At 49.6% G+C, this 16,595-nt stretch overlaps 7 protein-coding genes across 7 annotated transcripts; 4 read left to right on the forward strand and 3 right to left on the reverse strand.

Moving 5' to 3' along the window:
- Window positions 1–691: 691 nt before the first annotated feature.
- gpaB (guanine nucleotide-binding protein subunit alpha gpaB) lies at window positions 692–2,035 on the reverse strand (the record flags this gene model as incomplete). Its single annotated transcript, XM_057125778.1, has 6 exons — window positions 692–791; window positions 851–1,089; window positions 1,143–1,272; window positions 1,322–1,450; window positions 1,509–1,854; window positions 1,909–2,035. 6 exons carry the CDS (start codon window positions 2,033–2,035, stop codon window positions 692–694), a joined length of 1,071 nt encoding a protein of 356 aa, XP_056987937.1.
- Window positions 2,036–3,768: 1,733 nt separating this feature from the next.
- sakA (mitogen-activated protein kinase HOG1) lies at window positions 3,769–5,334 on the forward strand (the record flags this gene model as incomplete). The annotated part of the gene is made up of 9 exons (XM_057125779.1): window positions 3,769–3,824; window positions 3,887–3,934; window positions 4,019–4,148; window positions 4,208–4,251; window positions 4,299–4,398; window positions 4,448–4,804; window positions 4,853–4,931; window positions 4,987–5,170; window positions 5,229–5,334. 9 exons carry the CDS (start codon window positions 3,769–3,771, stop codon window positions 5,332–5,334), a joined length of 1,104 nt encoding a protein of 367 aa, XP_056987938.1.
- A 603-nt stretch (window positions 5,335–5,937) lies between these two features.
- N7511_003355 (uncharacterized protein) lies at window positions 5,938–8,962 on the forward strand (the record flags this gene model as incomplete). Its single annotated transcript, XM_057125780.1, has 10 exons — window positions 5,938–5,993; window positions 6,102–6,206; window positions 6,304–6,546; window positions 6,632–6,659; window positions 6,712–6,775; window positions 6,826–6,905; window positions 6,953–7,124; window positions 7,176–7,216; window positions 7,267–7,404; window positions 7,454–8,962. 10 exons carry the CDS (start codon window positions 5,938–5,940, stop codon window positions 8,960–8,962), a joined length of 2,436 nt encoding a protein of 811 aa, XP_056987939.1.
- Window positions 8,963–9,663: 701 nt separating this feature from the next.
- On the reverse strand, window positions 9,664–12,297 carry culA (cullin culA; the record flags this gene model as incomplete). The annotated part of the gene is made up of 6 exons (XM_057125781.1): window positions 9,664–9,852; window positions 9,908–11,805; window positions 11,887–11,957; window positions 12,018–12,034; window positions 12,112–12,181; window positions 12,248–12,297. 6 exons carry the CDS (start codon window positions 12,295–12,297, stop codon window positions 9,664–9,666), a joined length of 2,295 nt encoding a protein of 764 aa, XP_056987940.1.
- A 1,382-nt stretch (window positions 12,298–13,679) lies between these two features.
- On the forward strand, window positions 13,680–13,976 carry N7511_003357 (uncharacterized protein; the record flags this gene model as incomplete). The annotated part of the gene is made up of 1 exon (XM_057125782.1): window positions 13,680–13,976. One exon carries the CDS (start codon window positions 13,680–13,682, stop codon window positions 13,974–13,976), a length of 297 nt encoding a protein of 98 aa, XP_056987941.1.
- An 82-nt stretch (window positions 13,977–14,058) lies between these two features.
- Window positions 14,059–15,301, reverse strand: N7511_003358 (phospholipase D regulator; the record flags this gene model as incomplete). The annotated part of the gene is made up of 3 exons (XM_057125783.1): window positions 14,059–14,083; window positions 14,146–15,019; window positions 15,076–15,301. The coding sequence occupies 3 exons, from the start codon at window positions 15,299–15,301 to the stop codon at window positions 14,059–14,061; spliced, it is 1,125 nt and encodes a 374-aa protein (XP_056987942.1).
- Window positions 15,302–15,644: 343 nt separating this feature from the next.
- N7511_003359 (mitochondrial K+-H+ exchange-related family protein) lies at window positions 15,645–16,574 on the forward strand (the record flags this gene model as incomplete). The annotated part of the gene is made up of 3 exons (XM_057125784.1): window positions 15,645–16,081; window positions 16,131–16,186; window positions 16,237–16,574. The coding sequence occupies 3 exons, from the start codon at window positions 15,645–15,647 to the stop codon at window positions 16,572–16,574; spliced, it is 831 nt and encodes a 276-aa protein (XP_056987943.1).
- Window positions 16,575–16,595: the final 21 nt, after the last annotated feature.

The raw sequence follows: 16,595 nt of genomic DNA on the forward strand, positions 1-16,595 counted from the left end.
CTAAGAAGAAACCAGAAAGAAGACAGTAAGAAGAACAAGGAGATAGATATCAGAGCAAAACATGGCACATAGAATGGGAACCGCCATGGTATGCATTGGAATGAAGCTGGAATAGAGGGAAGCAGAAGCAAAAGATATGGCGAACATGTAGAAGAAGTGAAATTGAAAAGAGAAATAAGCAAGTCATTGGTTGGCTATTAAAGACCCATGAGGATATCCGAGTACAAGAAAAGAAAAGTCGAAATCAACATATCGAGCGACTTTTGAGTTGATAATACGCTCGTTTGGGGCTATATTGGGAGACAGTGAGAGATAAATAGTAAAAAAACATTTCGAGGTGAATACCATAAATGGTTAACATGCGTGCTATTGAGACCCCTGGTGGGCCATGGTATTCTCCGGGGAAGGAGCAATGTCACCTCGCAAATAGCAGACAGGGAATTCCCCGGGCCAGTGCTTGAGATATCAGTTCTGGAAGCGAGAAAGGCGCCATAACGCCGGCAGCTGGTCAAAAGCAAGAATAGTGAAGTGGAAACGTCGGAAATTGAAAGGGGTATGAGTCGTCGCGCTGTTCGGGTAATTGGGAGAGTGGTATCAAAGAACACCAAAGCGACGTTGAGAAATGGTGTATGGTCGTAAGGTTGTGTGGAGGAAGGTGGCAACGAAACCGAGTATGGAGGTGACGAGGAGATCATAGAATGCCCGAATCTTTCAGAGCGTTCTGTAGAATTGTTTCTTTGACAGCGGCAAAGACCAGGCGAATATTTGTGGTATCGGTGGCTTGAGTGAGACTAGAAAAAGACCAGTCAGGAAAATGGAGATATCGCAAGAGGCCGAGGGAGGGACTTACTGTGGGTAGAGATTTAGGTGTGCTCGATTTACTTGGTTGAATCGCCAGAGCAAGTATTTGGCAGCGCGATTCACGTCGTTGCCACCCGAGTAATCAGGGAAGTAGTTGCTCAGGGGCGATCGGGGTAGCTTCAGACGGAACAGATCGACCTTGTTCAGGAAGAGAATGATACTTGTTCGCATGAACCATCGAGAATTTACCACGGAGTCGAAGAGCACTAAACTTTCCATCATTCGGTTCTAACATGGTCAGTTCCGGGTTGGTATCATCGGTAGTTGATGGGTTCGCATACCTGATTGCTCTCTTCAAGGAGAACTTGATCATATTCACTCAATGCGACACAAAAGATGATAGATGTGACATTTTCGAAGCAGTGAATCCATTTCTTGCGCTCACTGCGCTGGCCACCGACATCGAACATGCTGTGACTGGTTAGAATGACCCAACTCGCAAGTCTTGCGGTCCACGTACTGTATGCTCAATTGCCCCATTGTGAATCTTGTCTCGTAGATACCGGTGGTTTTCGTTCGTGCGCGGAGAACGTCTGAGACATTCGGAAGATAGTCGGCGGCAGTTATTCGTTTCGCTTCGTCGAAGAAACTGATCGCGTGTCAGCGTTTTGTCCCTGAGGCTTGGTGTGACGCGGTATGGCACTTACTATGGCGCTGAGTCCATCAGGTAGAACTCATTCTGATGTTCCAAGACCGTTGATGTGCAAGGGTCATTCCAGAGGTATGTAATGGCTTCGCCAATTTTCGAATCGAGCGTGGTGTTGGGATCCGGGTCCACGTTGTACTCTTCGAGGAATCCGATGTAATCCTTGACCTTCTGGCTGGAGGGTTCGAGCTGGAGATAGTGGTAGGCTCCGATGAGCGCTTTGGCGCAATCCAGGAGATTTTTGTAGACGGTTAAGCGATACAGCGCCAGTTCTTCGACGGTGTAGCCATTCTGGTGGATAATCTTCATCTGCTTCACGATTGTGGACTTGCCGCTCTCTCCGGAACCTGCGGTTCCTTCGTCAGCCTACGGCCCACGTCCACTCTGTGATCAGGACTTACCTAAAAGGAGAATTTTGCATTCTCGCCGTAATCGCCTGGAGTCCTCTTCTAGCTTGCGATCGATCATCTGACTTCGTTTCTTCTGATCGGCATCCCCGCCGGACTCTGAACTGAAACACGACCCCATGGCGAGCGCCTTAGAGTGCCAGGCCAGCAGGCACGGGGCTCATCAATCGCGCGCAGGAGCGGTGTCTGCCGGTTCAGGCGGCCGGAGCCTTAGGAGAAGACAGAGATCACGGGACGAATCGCAGCGACCGATCTCAAGATTTGCAACGGGTGGCAATTTGAGGAAGATTGCACAAGGGGGGGTATTTAATCCGAGGTAGCGGCAGTACGCGAGAGGTGAGAGGTTGGTAAGGTTGGAAAGGTGTAAGGTCAGACTTGCGACCAGATCGGAAGGAGGTACGGGAGTATAGCTGGGGCGGGAGAGGGGGCGAATGGCTGCGGAGATGCTGACTCAGGTCTATATAGCCCTTTAGCCTTCTATTTTCTAGGACTGGAAAATAACGTTATGGGACCAAGAGATACAGGAGGATGATCCAGCAGAGTAGCAGATCCAGGGTGAACCGTCTATCGAAAATAGCTAGGGGGTTGGGAAACGGCCAAACCCGGGGGACAGGCACGTTCTCTGTCAGATTTAACCCTGACAGTCGACTTTAAGCGATTCGGCTGAACGGGGTTAAACCGCGCACCCTAGTCTACAGTAGGAGGAAACGTTGTCGAGAGTGACGCAAATTCGGGGTCTTTTGTCTTAGACTTGAACCCGCTTCCACCAGGCGGGGGAGTTTGGTGAACACTCCACATTTATAGACGCTGTTCACTGTATTGGAGGGGTGAATCGTGGTACGCTAAGTTATCCCGTGACTAGAGAGAGATATAAGTTATAACTTATAACCTATCACTTACCACTCTCTCCGGACACACATGAAACCACAAAGGGCATGTCTAGAGTTTAAAAGCAAGTGCAGCATTGTCCAGTCAGAGTGGTCGTCAAAAGGGCTTTGTTACATGCCTGCAGTAGCGTGGCAGATGATGTTTCACAGGTCGCAAGATCCGTGACAATGATCGAGATAGCCACGAAACACCTGGATCTGGCAGGGAGTAGAGTTGGCTAAATCCACACGAGACTCTGCTATACCACAGGAGCCCAAGGCCCTATACAAAGGGGCAGAAGATAGCGGTGATGACTTGGTCAAACCGTCCAAGCCCCACCACGTCACACATCACCGAAGGGGCCTAGTGTAGATGTACGGTGCATCTGATATGCTGAGAGATGCACATGGTCTAGACCGGATATCATTCCCTGGAGGGGCAGGAAGCTTCGATTAAGTAAAGGTATATCTTGACTCTATTGAGATGAGGGGTCAGATCGGGGCCCAAGTACCCTCCGAGCTAAGCGCAAATTAATGATAAGTCTGAATTGAAGAAGTTGCTATTTCTCAATGGGTGGAAAACGAGGCCGGAATCTGGTCCGGTCTAGGCCACGTAGGTGGAGCGATGGTGTGTGTGTGCGTGTGTGAGAGAGAGAGAGTGAGGGAGGAGAGATCAGAGGGAGGGGTTCGAACCGAACTGAGCAAGAGCACAACCGAAAGAACCAAAGAAGACAATCGTAGAGATTGATCCCAGGCAATCGAGAACGCAGACAGCACGAAACAGCCCCAACCGCCCTGAAGGAGGGATATAAAAAGAAGACATCTTAGTCAGCCTCCAAAACTTGGTCCCGCGCGAACGTCATACCTTCCTTGTTTTCTGCGCTTTTCACTTCCCCACACACTCTGTCTCTTCACGCCCCTTTCTTCTGGGCTTCATCTCTTGGATTCTCACCATACCTTCGTCAAGTTTTTACGACTCTCATTCATCATGGCAGAATTCGTGCGTGCCCAGATCTTTGGTACCACCTTCGAGATCACCAGCCGGTACGCAAGCGCAGAGCCCCGCAGACCCCTCGCAGTGTGATGAGTGCTAATGCTTGATGTAGGTACACCGAGCTGCAACCGGTGGGAATGGGTGCCTTTGGACTGGTCTGGTACGTTGCATCCGGTGTCCTGTGTCGCCGGAGGGCGATATCTCGAGGCGATCGAGTGTGCTAACCGGGAGTTGAACGAGATAGTTCTGCGAAAGACCAATTGACTGCCCAGCCAGTCGCTGTCAAGAAGATTATGAAGCCCTTCAGCACTCCCGTGCTCTCTAAGCGTACATACCGGGAGCTGAAGCTGCTCAAGCATCTCCGCCACGAAAATGTTCGTACTAGCTCACATACTGCTAAAAAGCGGGAAAGCAAGGTACTGACGAGATGCAGATTATCAGCTTGAGTGATATTTTCATTTCGCCTCTGGAAGACATGTACGCACTCTTATCGGAAAGTGGGGGCGTCACGCTAATTTCCGCAGTTACTTCGTCACCGAACTCCTTGGAACCGACCTCCACCGACTCCTGACCTCGCGTCCTCTTGAAAAGCAATTCATCCAGTACTTCCTATACCAAATTCTTGTAAGAAACCCACGGGAACCAGCAGCAATCCGAATCTAACAATGTCTAGCGTGGCCTGAAATATGTCCACTCCGCGGGCGTTGTCCACCGTGACCTCAAACCCAGCAACATTCTGATTAATGAAAACTGTGATCTCAAAATTTGCGACTTCGGTCTGGCTCGTATCCAAGACCCTCAGATGACTGGCTATGTCTCAACACGATACTACCGTGCGCCCGAGATCATGCTTACTTGGCAGAAGTATGATGTTGAGGTCGATATTTGGAGTGCGGGCTGCATTTTCGCCGAGATGCTGGAGGGCAAGCCTCTCTTCCCCGGAAAGGACCATGTCAACCAGTTCTCTATCATTACTGAGCTGCTGGGCACTCCCCCTGATGACGTGATTCAAACCATCTGCAGCGAAAACGTGAGTGAATCTTCCAGTGCGAGACAAAAACTTGCTAACAGGACGCAGACCCTGCGATTCGTGAAGTCTCTACCACAGCGCGAGCGCCAGCCGCTTGCGAATAAGTTCAAGAACGCTGATGCCGATGGTATGCTCTACAATTAGAATGAATCGACCTGGAAAAGGCTAACATGTGTATCTAGCGGTTGACCTGCTCGAGAAGATGCTCGTGTTCAACCCGAAGCAGCGAATCCAAGCCCCTGATGCGTTAGCCCACGAGTACCTGACTCCCTACCACGACCCGACCGATGAGCCCGCTGCACAAGAAAAGTTCGATTGGTCGTTCAACGATGCCGATTTGCCCGTGGATACATGGAAGATTATGATGTATGTTTCGCTCGTTCTTTCCGTTCCCTTTGTCCTCTCCTTTACTAACATTGCACAGGTACTCCGAGATCCTCGACTTCCATAACATCGAACAAGGCAACGAGGCCGGTCAGGCTTTGATGCAAGGCGCAGTGCAGGGTAACGACAGCCAGACATTCGCATAGTTGCGCGTCCACCATAATACACCTTGCCCTGATATCAGACTCAATATCCCCAGCCGAAATCTTCAAAAGATGTGAAGTTGGCACTGTTTTATCTTTTTTTTTTTTCATTAATTTCTCTACCTTGTCTTTGTCTTTCTGGAATTTTTTGTCCATAGCTCATTCGGCGTCGTCAGAAATGGGTTGGTGATTCGGAGAAATGAAGGGATCTGATACGAGCGATGGGCAATCATGACCTTTGTTCGGCAGTTTTGATTTACAATACCATAAGAGTTCCAAAGAGCTAAATCACCCCCTAAGCACCCTAGTAACTCGATCAAATCAACACTTTGAAACCCTCGAAGAAGTATAAAATTGCAGTAAATGGAGGGTCTCGGCGGGGCTATTCACCGCCCACGCTTTTGGCCAGTCAGAACGAGCGCGATAACCATATCATTTCCCCTGTTTCGCGATCTGCGATCTTCATCTTCATGGGAAATATTGTGGCTTTGGAGGAAAAGAACCTCGGTATACCCTAGCATTGCTTTCGCTTTCCATAGCGAATCATTTACAAGCGCCTGAAGCCACCCCTGCCACCCACACTCCCTCTTCTTTGACCCCGGCACCATGGCTACCCATAAACAAGACCCGATTGTGTTGGTGATTGATTTCCACCATGCACGGTAAGCAATCAAAGACTGGATTTCCAGGAGTCGGTCCAAGTGAAACTTGTCATTTGAAACAAGCTCTGGCTGCTCCACAATGAGCTCTACTGACTGAGACATCTGCAGCGGCCCCGAGATCGAACACTGTATTTCCGATGACGGAACAGACCCGGCACTTGAAAATGACTGGTCTCTTTTACCGTTCATGGCCCTCTCAGACGGAGCGCATTTGTACGACTTATCTATACCTCACTCCTTGACCGAGACTTTTCCACAAACCATTGAGACACACCCTCTGCGCCAGATCGGCTAACACTTCGATTTACAGGTCGACGGAGGAATTCTCGTACTTCACACTCTGCCGAAAGGCATCGGATAAATTCCCTGCAACCTCGTTATTCGGTATCTCCTGTTCGAGGCAGCTTGACTCAAGCTTGCTTATCAATCGCCATCCTGATGTCACGCGGTCGACCGTACAGAAGGCTGTGGTTGTTGTGACGGATACGCCCCAGCGGGTAGGCCAATTCAGAGAGAAGCTTTCTGTTGTTACTTCTGCTTGGTTTGCGCAACGGTATGTGCCATGCTGTCCGCGGTTGCTTGAATCGAGCCTGTGAAATGAGTGGGAGGGTGACAGGGGCTAACTGTGTTTGACTCAGTGACTTTTCGGATATTGATATTTTGAAGGTATGCGTCAACTATAGCCATGCAGTGGGGACAATGAACTAATTTGGTTCAGAAATTCCGTGAAGGACTTGTGCTTAGCCTTTTGAATGATAATGGTCCCAAAGATCAAAATTTAGGTGAGAACACCCTCGGATTTGGGTATATGATCCTTTACTGATTCTGATAGGTCTTTCGCTCCGCGAGATGATCCATGAATTCAAATACCAGACATTAGTACTCTTCAAAGGATTGCTGTTGCAGCCCAAGGTTTGTGGCCCCTGTCAATTCCTTAAGAACTGTGCTGATAATTGTAGATGCTTTTCTTTGGAACGCGTTGTGAACGCCTGTGCATGATTCAGTTCTCTCTTATATCTTTAATACCCGGTCTTATAAATAGTCTTCAGGACTGTGCGGATCCGTCCTTCGATACCTATTCTCAGACTGTCGAGAAACCTTCGTCTCTCAAGACGAGCGACAGAAGTTCTTGTATGGTTCATTCCAAGGCATTGAATCGCGAATTGCCTGCTGACCCTTTAGTGTTGGCATACATGGGTTTGCCGTTACAAATTTTTGGAAAGGTAAGAGAAAGACTGCACGGTTTCTTTGGGCTTCTGCTAAATCTTCCCAGGGAAGCATGTTTGGACCTTATACCCCTCTCCAGTTGCTGGATCTGCTGGCGGATGATGGCACAAAATCCTATGTGGTGGGTTCAACCAACTCGCTTCTCTTGCAGCAAAAGGATCGCTACAGTGATATCTTAATCAACGTAAGTTGCCTTGATTTTCTACAGAATATCATATCTGACTATTCAACAGCTCGACGAAGACAGCATCGTCATCAACTCTCCTTCTCTACGCACTGCCCTTACCCTTTCTGCTGCCGACAGGCGCTGGATTGACCTGCTCACGCAAATCGTCAACGACACCTGGGATGAGGAGCACCCTTCAAGGCCCAAAACCCTTGGATTCATGGGCTCCGAGGAATTCATCCGACTCCAATTCGAAGAATATCTACTGGCCTTGTTATCATCGATGAAATACCACGAGGAGCTTTCCTCAAGCACAGCCGGGGAATCAAACCGCAGTGGAACTCAACTACAGAACTACAACATAGAAGGTGACCCTGCGACCGACTTCAACATGGAATTCCTAACTCAATGGCAAAAAACCTCAAATTACGCCTTGTTCTCCCGCCTCACCTCTGACGCTCTCCTCTTCTCAATCACGGAGCCCCGTCACCCAAGTGCAGGTGGCCTAACAATGGAGGATATCCAACGCCGCGTCTCTCAACAAGTCGCAGACCTCCATCTAGACGAACGCGTCCGCGAAGGCCGCGAAGCCCTCAACCGCCACTTCTCCACCGGCCAAAAGAAAGTAACAGCAGCATTCAACAGCTTCTGGTCGGATATCGAGACAATGCGCGAAGCCCAACGCAAACGCAACGAAGAAAAAGCCACCCAAGCACAAGCACAGGCATCGACTCAATCCCGACGCGCATCTCTAGACAAAGATTCCCCCATCTCTCCAACCCCTTCAATCTCCACATCAACTATCGACTCGGATGCCCGTCCCCGCGCTTCAGTCGACATGAGCCAAGCCCAAGCTTCGGTGAACGCAGCAAGCCAAAAAGCAGGCGCGTATTTCAGCTCGTGGGGTTCATGGGCTAGCGAGAAACGCCGTGAGTGGCAAGACAAGCGCAGCGCCTCCCCGAGCCCGAGTCTCAACGCAACCGCAACTTCAAATGCAGCTGCAGCTGCAGCCACCAGCCCGGGTGTCTCATCACCTTCCGCATCAGCATTATCCGTAGTAACGGAAATCGCTGAAGCAGATCGGGACCGCGGCCGTCGCCGCTCAGTTCAGCACAAAAGGGAAGGAAGTATCGATAGCACCACAGACGGTGGGTTAACGCGCAGCGTTAGCCGCAGGAAACGATGGAGTAGTATGCTTCTTCGGCGTGAGAGCGGTGAATTCAAGAGGGATGAGTCGTCGACATCTGACTCTGCTGATGTCCCGTTCCCTAAGTCTCCGCTTTCTCAGGGGTTCCCGGCTTATGGGGAAGGAGCCGAGGACAAGCGGGCCAAGAGAGAGGACCGAGGTAGTGAGCCTCAGATTCACACGCAGGGAAAGGTTGCACAGGAGGACGCGGAGACCTTTGACAAGGATGGGTTTTCGTCTGTGGCTCTGACGCCGAATCAGGGTCTCGGGTTGGAGTTGGACCAGACTCGGAATGGGGGTCTGAATGAACAGGAGAATATGCCCCCTTCTAGCCGGGGACATTCCCGTGATGAATCTTTGACTGCGCTTCCGGTCAAGGAGGATGTTTAATGAGATCAGAATACAGACGTGACTTCGGTACATATGCTCTTTTCTTTTGGATTGAGGAGCTGAGAATCTCTCGTTTATGGCATTGGCATCTTATCCTTGTTGATACGCTTTTGCATTTGGTATGCACAGCAACGAACTTTTACTCGATTACTTCTTCCTGTCATTATTTAGATAATCAAGTCCGCTCCTCGGCCTTTTTCTTCCAGATTCCAGCCGCCCTAAGATCTTGTCAAGGCAAGACTAGCATGGTCGCTCACATACCGCGGACAACTGGGACAGTTACGATGGTACTAGATGAGATGAACAGTAAGACTAGATGCAAAGATTAATATTTGTCTATTTTCTGTTTGACAAAAGACCAACAAGAAAGAGCAAGAGCAAGATAAAAAAACCAGGTCATCATTGAGGTGTCATCTCAGCGCTATGAAGATGGAAACATAAAACATAAATAGACACAGTGAGAAATTCTTATGCTCCTATCCGCCTTGGTGCACCTGTGAACTACCTACCCATGCCTACAGCTAATTCCCGTGCGAGATCTTTCTACTTCGCCGTTGATGAACGGTGAACGAGGAAAGATATGGAAGAGCAGGACCCCGCTGACCAGATGGGACGATAGGAAACAGTAGATCAAAAGAAAAAGAAAAGAGGCAAGACGGCGATGTAGTGGGTTAATTCGGGGTTGGGCGAGTTGAGGTTGTTTAGGCAATGTAGGAGATTTCGTCGCCGTCCATGCGCTCGATATAATCTTTCTCCATGAGGGCCTCGATGTTCTTCTTGATATCGGGGATCTTGGGTGGGAAACGCGACTTGACTTGTTGGATAACTTCCTGCACCAGCTGGACATGCTTCATCTTCTTTCGCGACTTCATGATACGGACGATAGCGGACTAAAGAATTGTCAGAACGGTTTAATGGGCGTAAGGGGTGCTCATCGGAACATACCTGAAGCAGGAGCTTTCGGTCCTCCTCTATGGTCTTGTGTGTATCCTCGGTTTCTACCTTCTGCTCAGACTTGATCTGAATGTTAAGGTTGACCTTGATCTTTTTGTTCTTGAAGTTGTAGTTCAACGTGAATGTGGTGGAGGGGTCGGGTTTGGCGCCTTCAGGACTAGCAGTGAGAACCTTGGCCTTCAACAAAATGCTGAGGTTGGGGTCAAGAATTTCGGGGGCCAGTGTGGTGGCCTTTTCAATATCGGTATAGGAAAGGGTATCGGACTCGTTGAAGAGTAAGAGAATACCCATTTGGTAGGTTGAAACCTGGAAGGTGTAGGGCACCTTGGCGTTCTTAATGTAATTGGCCTTGATTTCGCCCTTGCATAGCTGCCACAGCCAGCTTAGCCTGCGACCACTGTGCTTATCGAAGTAGAACTTTTGGAACCGCTCAGCAGTCTTGACAATCTCAGGCGGTGCAAGGAATGGAGTGGTTGGCGCGTTGAGTGGCCAGAACCCGTTTCCTAGGATCTGGAACGAGGCATCGGCCAGTCTCTTGCGATCATCATCGTCCAATACCTTGTCCTGCCAGTCCTTGTAGTTGTTGTTGAGATCCTTGGAGATCTGGATGTCCTGGAACATACGCTGCAGTTTGTTCGTGTATTCATAACCGCACGCCTCCTTCAGCTTGCTGATCATGCTGGTCTCTGCGTCATCAGAGACTGAGCTGGTGTGGACCAGACGCTTAGCCAAGGACTTTGTGTAGAACTTTTGGAAAACATCCTTGTCTTCAATGTACTTGAACACGGTCATTACCTGCAAGAGCATCTCCTCAAGCTCAGACTCCTCTGCAGACTTGGAGCCCTTCTTGAGTAGCGAATCCGTGTACTTGGAGAGTAGCTCGGGCGACCTGGAAGAGCTGGCCTTGCAGATATGGTTTCGGTTGACAAATTCACGGCAAGCATTGTCAAGAGAGCGCACAAACTCAGATTCACCGGCGAAGGCATCATCAACCAGATTTTGATAGCGTGTGTGGACCTGCAGCAACGCATCAACGTACAGCTTGGGTTCAAAGTTATCTCCATCGGAAGCAACCCGCTCGACAGCAGCAAGACCGGCCCGTCTAACATGGTTTTCAAAGGTGGTACGGAGAGGGTCCAAGCCCTCTTTGATCCGAGAAAGAAGGCGGTACATGCGAGCCAAATCCTCTTGGCGTTCGTTATCGAGCAAGATTTGGAATTCGTCGCGCAGCAGGGTCGAGTGAGCAGTGACAAGCACATCCAAGCATGTATCGGTAAGGCTCTTGGTAACATCAGGGTGCAAATACAAACCAACCCGAGACTTCTCTTCATCGAGACGAGCCTCAGCCTTCTTCATGTATTCCACCACGCTGTTCTCTGCAACAAACTGCCGTGACTCATTTTCGTAGTAGGTCTTAGTAGCGGCGATGAAAGGCTTCTGGAAGTATGTGCGATAGACGTCGAGAGTTGACTTGGAGCTGTCATTCTCATCGAGACCGAGGGATACAAATGAGTCGACGATAGACTTGATCTGGGACTGTTCAATGGTCTCTCCGTTTCGCTGCTTCTCGATCAGATTCAAAACAGCGTCCATCACCTTCTCGTGAACGTTCTCAAAGAAATCCTCTTTCCATTTGACCAAGTGCAGCGTGTACACATCAAAGACATTCTTCTTTCCCTCGTCGATCTCACGCTTGACCCAATGACGGTTCAGGTAACGGAAAAGGTGGTTGACATATTTAGCGGCGGTCGTGTATCGGTACCACTCGCGGATGTAGAAGCCAAGCAGGCCTTCCTCGGTGTGGCTCTGTGATTGCTTGTATACTTCGGCGAGATGGCGAGTAAGGTATTCCCCTAGTAGCTTGTAAAGTTCCTCACCCAACAGATGGGCTAAATATGAAGTCAGCGCTGGTCGCAAGCCGATGGCGTTGTAAAATATTGTGAAAATGTTGAAAGAAAAGATTGACGAACCCCCACGTTGAGCCTGCAGACCTTGGCCACTAGAAACAGCCTTTTGTGAGGTGCAGAAGTTATGAACAGCCCTATGAATAGATTGTAAGTATGGTTAGACGGCAGTCAGAGGATTCGAAACCTGGACACACGTGTAGAGACCCATGTACTAAGCGCGCAGAGTCAGTCAGCTTCCTGAACATACTGCAGAATTTGAGATATCGAGACGCTGGGGGTTCCACTCACAGTTTTCATATCGATACCTGCATCCAGGTTGAGCATTACGCTCTCGATCCCCGCTTCAAGGAACGACCACCTAGCGCACAGTTAGCCAACCCTGCACATCCATAATTCCAGCAGACTATCATTATCACAAACTCACGTCGATTCGAGGTCATCCTTATGGGGCACCGGAGGCATCGTGAGAGACATCGCGATTGCAAGGGGCGGGTTGGGTCGGCTTTGCAGGTAAGATGGGAAGTCGAGGTTGGAGATCTTCGGCACGTTGTTAGTAGAAAGGATGTGCAGTTTAGCGGACTGAGAGTAGCCCACCTTTTCGAATGACCTCAGAGTGGTTGCAGCGCCACAAGTCACGCCTCAAGATCTTGAGGGGATCAAATGACTTCGGCGCCTAAGAGGGAACGGCGCGCAGCGGGGGCGGGCACAAAGCGAACTCAAAGGATGGTAGAAACGGGCGGCCTAATCAGTCAATCTGAAGCCAGGTTTACCAGGGAAATCAAGTAGCTAAAGGGGAGCAAAGTGATGAGGCTCAGAAGGTCCAGCGTGGGGATGGCCTTTTGCCGCAGGCGGTGAGGTGGCGGAGCTTTCAAATCTACATCATCGCCTTGATCGGGCACATCTTTGTTGCATGACCGTGTAGTTCTTTTGCTTTGGATTTACAGGTGAGCCTTTGGCTATACTTGTTTCCTTGGATATAACCTCATCTCTATTTGTGTACCAAAAGTCCATGTTCTACCAAGTCAGTCCCTGTGGTATCACAATCGTATGATATATCATTTTTCCTTAGACTATTACCGCATTCGCAACCATGGCTCTGCCAGCAATTTATGATTTGTAAGACCAATGATTTTCAATTTTGAAATTTGAACATACATATGATGACCTGTTCTATCAATGTAGAATCTATGGTCTATTCAGCAGCTCTGTATGTAGCAGGGCCCCAGCTGAACCCCATCGCAGTCGAGCAATTCTGGAAATAGCGTATTCACAATAGCAAGGCTGAGAGTCTGCTGTGTTGTAGAGTATGCTATGGACACTGGTCTTGCATCTGGAGGTACTGGAAGTACAGCCCTTGGAGCAGGCAAACTACACAATAACATAGCAATCAGGAGGATGCGACGTGAGTGGTGAATATATATATATATATATATACGATGAGATACCGAGTTTACAGAGAATCTCACGCCATCCAACGTCGATCTGGATCTAAGTTAAAGATGGGCGAAGAAAGAGGATCGGAGTATCGAATCGCCGCAACCTTATATGGACCCACACACTGACGTCATCTTGAATATCAAAACACTCTATTTGCAAACTCCTGTTCTATGCAGTACTTCAACATGGCTATCACTCCACAGTCAGACATCCACGTAGCGATTCGCCAATTTCTAAATGGCGCTTCATCCCAAATACATCCATGCACTCCAAACCACTCATGATCTACCGTGGAGCCTTCAACGCGACAATGGCGGAACTCGAGACACACAGGGAAGAAGTTGCCGAGGTTATACCACAGTGGGTGAATACCATGTATAGCCAGACCCATTTCCATCGCACAACACACTCTTGGGGTCATGTCGGGGAGTGCGCGTCTTTGCTTCGATGGAGAGGATATTCCCGACCGATTCGAGCCGATTGGTCAGCGCGGCGAGATGATCATTGTTCTTGCAGGGGTTGGACATCTCCTCCGGAAGGACCTGCATGGGAACCAGGAGGATTTCCAAATGGTTGGCGCCTATCCTCCTGGCAAGCAGTGGGATATATGCTATGGGACACCAAACGAAAAAGCAAAGGCGCAGAGCATTAATGATGTGGCCTGGTTTCAACGTGACCCGTTGTATGGTGCTGATAGACCTGCCTTGCATGTGTAGCAAAAGGTAGTGAGGCAATGATCGCTAAGAGAGCAAGAAGTCAAATGTTATCTTTGAAAAATTAGGAACAACAACACAGATTTCACTGTGTCACCCTCTCCACGAGTCTGGTCAGGTGTCAAGTGTTAGCAGAAAAGTATGTCAATTGGGAAACGCGAGGCTTGTTTACCTAAGAACACTGATTGCGAATGTCATCAACCAAGCTAACAAGGCAATCAGCAGTACAGATGCAAGTGCTTTCTGTCGCACACAGATACCATCGTTGCGAGGATCAATCTCCTGGTTGACCTCTGCCTCGGTACAAGAGCCTGTCACTTCCGAGAGGGAGGCGAATGCCAAGCTGAGATTGGCAGAATCAAAGACAATGAAGAAGATGTCAAGAAGAATCAGCCGTGCTTTGGCCGACGGTGACCGCAAACCCAAAGGCTTCGATGTATACTCATCAAATGTGATATAGACCAGGTAAACCAAAGCGACTGCATCCACAATGATTGCCATCAAAGCCGATGGGCCTTGGGGGTGATGCCCACTGTTAGCCATGTGCTGAATGGAGCCACCCAGAGCCAGCGCAGACAGCGAGAAGCACCAGACTGTCAGCCGTAGCAACATCGGTACCATCGGACTTCGTAGGAGTGTGTTGTGAAAGCGCTTGAACCAAATCTCCCTTCGGCCTCCACTGTGTAGTGGATACTCCGGGCTGTCGCCCTCCAAGTGCTTGCCGCGCCATGGCTGAGAGTAGTCACCGTGATTCTCGTTCATCCAGTCTGATGTGACAGGTTGTTCCTCTCTGCCAGCTTCCCGAGGGTATTGGATAGTGCGCGAGAATGTAACCCAGCGGGATTCACGGTTGACTGGCAGAGAATCATCTTCGAATAGACCATTGGTAGTGGAGTCAGCGCGTTGAGTTTTGGATGACGCGTAAGGAGAGTGATTGTGTTGGGCGACAAATGCGTTCCCTGGCTGCGGTGGGAGTAAACGATCAGTTGCAGTAGTATCTTCTTCTTCGTCTTCTTCCGGATGGACCTCGACAGATCGGATCCAGGCTAGACAGTCCCACTGTTAGCTAATAATCATATCCAAGTAAGGAGTAGAAGCTTACAAGGCAGAGTTCGCACGGTGAAGCGCTGCAAGTGGGCGAGTTCCTCTGCTGCCTGGGTGTCTACACGCGCCGGTGTGGGTATGGGATCGACGCCATTGGGGACAGCAGCACCTGTATCGATACTCAGATGGCCCAGGGTAGGAACTGATGTCTCAGGGATCGCCGGGGGGATTTTCTCTGCCAGCCTCTCGCCGAAAATACGCCCTGTAGCGCTGTCGTTCTCCATGGTAGGTGAAGGGGAGAGAGTTGGGAGGAAAGGTCGGAAAGCGTCAATTAGCAGTTCGCATCACTACCCGTGCCGCGAGTCGAGCTCCAAGTGCCCCAAAAGGTGTCCGAGGTCAAAGTTGGGTGAGTCGAGAAAGGGTGCGGAAATGACGTCTCCAAACCTGCTTACACCTCCCGCATCCCTTTAACGTTAACCCACAAAAGTTTCAACCCCCCGATCTCTTTGACATTCTCATTGATAATCCCATTGACATTCTTTGGGCTGCTTTCTGCTTGCGTCTCTGGTCCTCATCTCATTCACACATCCACCTGCGATCGCGCAATTGTCACCAGATCTCGTCGCGATGCGCCTCTTCCTAATCCCGATCTCGACCAGTCGGGTTCTCATATACGCGCGGCCACTCCAAAAAGACATGGCAAGAGAGCTCTCAGTCCTTGACCGAGTCACTACAAAGGTAGCCGAGACCTGGGCTAAGTGGGAGGAAGCTGAAAAAGGGTGGAAGAAGCACCTGGTGACCTGGGGAAACCGAGTCCAGCAACGGATACCATACGAGGAGTGGGGTCTCAAGAGTATTCCCTCTTTCGAAACACAGAAGCGACTTGATAACACACATGGAGAAACCAAGATCGATGTCTTGTTCCCCAGGAACGCCATACGACAAGAAAAGATCAACACTCTGCTTCACACTATTGCGACGGAAAGACAGGAGCTTCACAAGAAGAAGATGATGTGGAGTTTGGTTCTAGCCCCCATTACCGCACCTTTCGGACTGGTGCCAGTGTATGTGAAGGCGGACAGAACACGGATCGAAGATACTGACATACAACAGGATCCCTAACATTCCCTTTTTCTATGTGGCCTACAGGGGCTGGTCCCACTGGCGCGGTTAGTTAAGATCCTCATTATGTTGGAGCTGTGACACTAACAAGATACAGCATTGAATGGTTCAAAACACCTTGAACATCTTGTTGAAAAGAACCTCCTCAATCCCATTTCATTGCCTGCACTAGAACAGTTGTACGCCAAACGCGCGTCCCGAGCGCTTGACAGCGCCAAGATCGATACGCCTCACTCCGAGGTCGTCGAGAAAATTGAACAGAGTGAAGAAGATCGCATCTTGCTCAAGATGTCAGATGCTAAGAAGCTAGCCACAATTTTAGACGCTCCCGAGCTCGCGTTGGAAGCCGAGCGAGCAATTATCCAAGTTAGCGAGCAGATCGAGGCTGCAAAGGCTAAAAAGAATGAGCCGGACAACGAGAAGAAGAGCTCATAATATGGAAAAATTAATCATGCT

This window comes from Penicillium nucicola, assembly GCF_028828085.1.
Source record: "Penicillium nucicola strain IBT 29836 chromosome Unknown utg000002l, whole genome shotgun sequence".
Lineage (NCBI taxonomy): Eukaryota > Fungi > Ascomycota > Eurotiomycetes > Eurotiales > Aspergillaceae > Penicillium > Penicillium nucicola.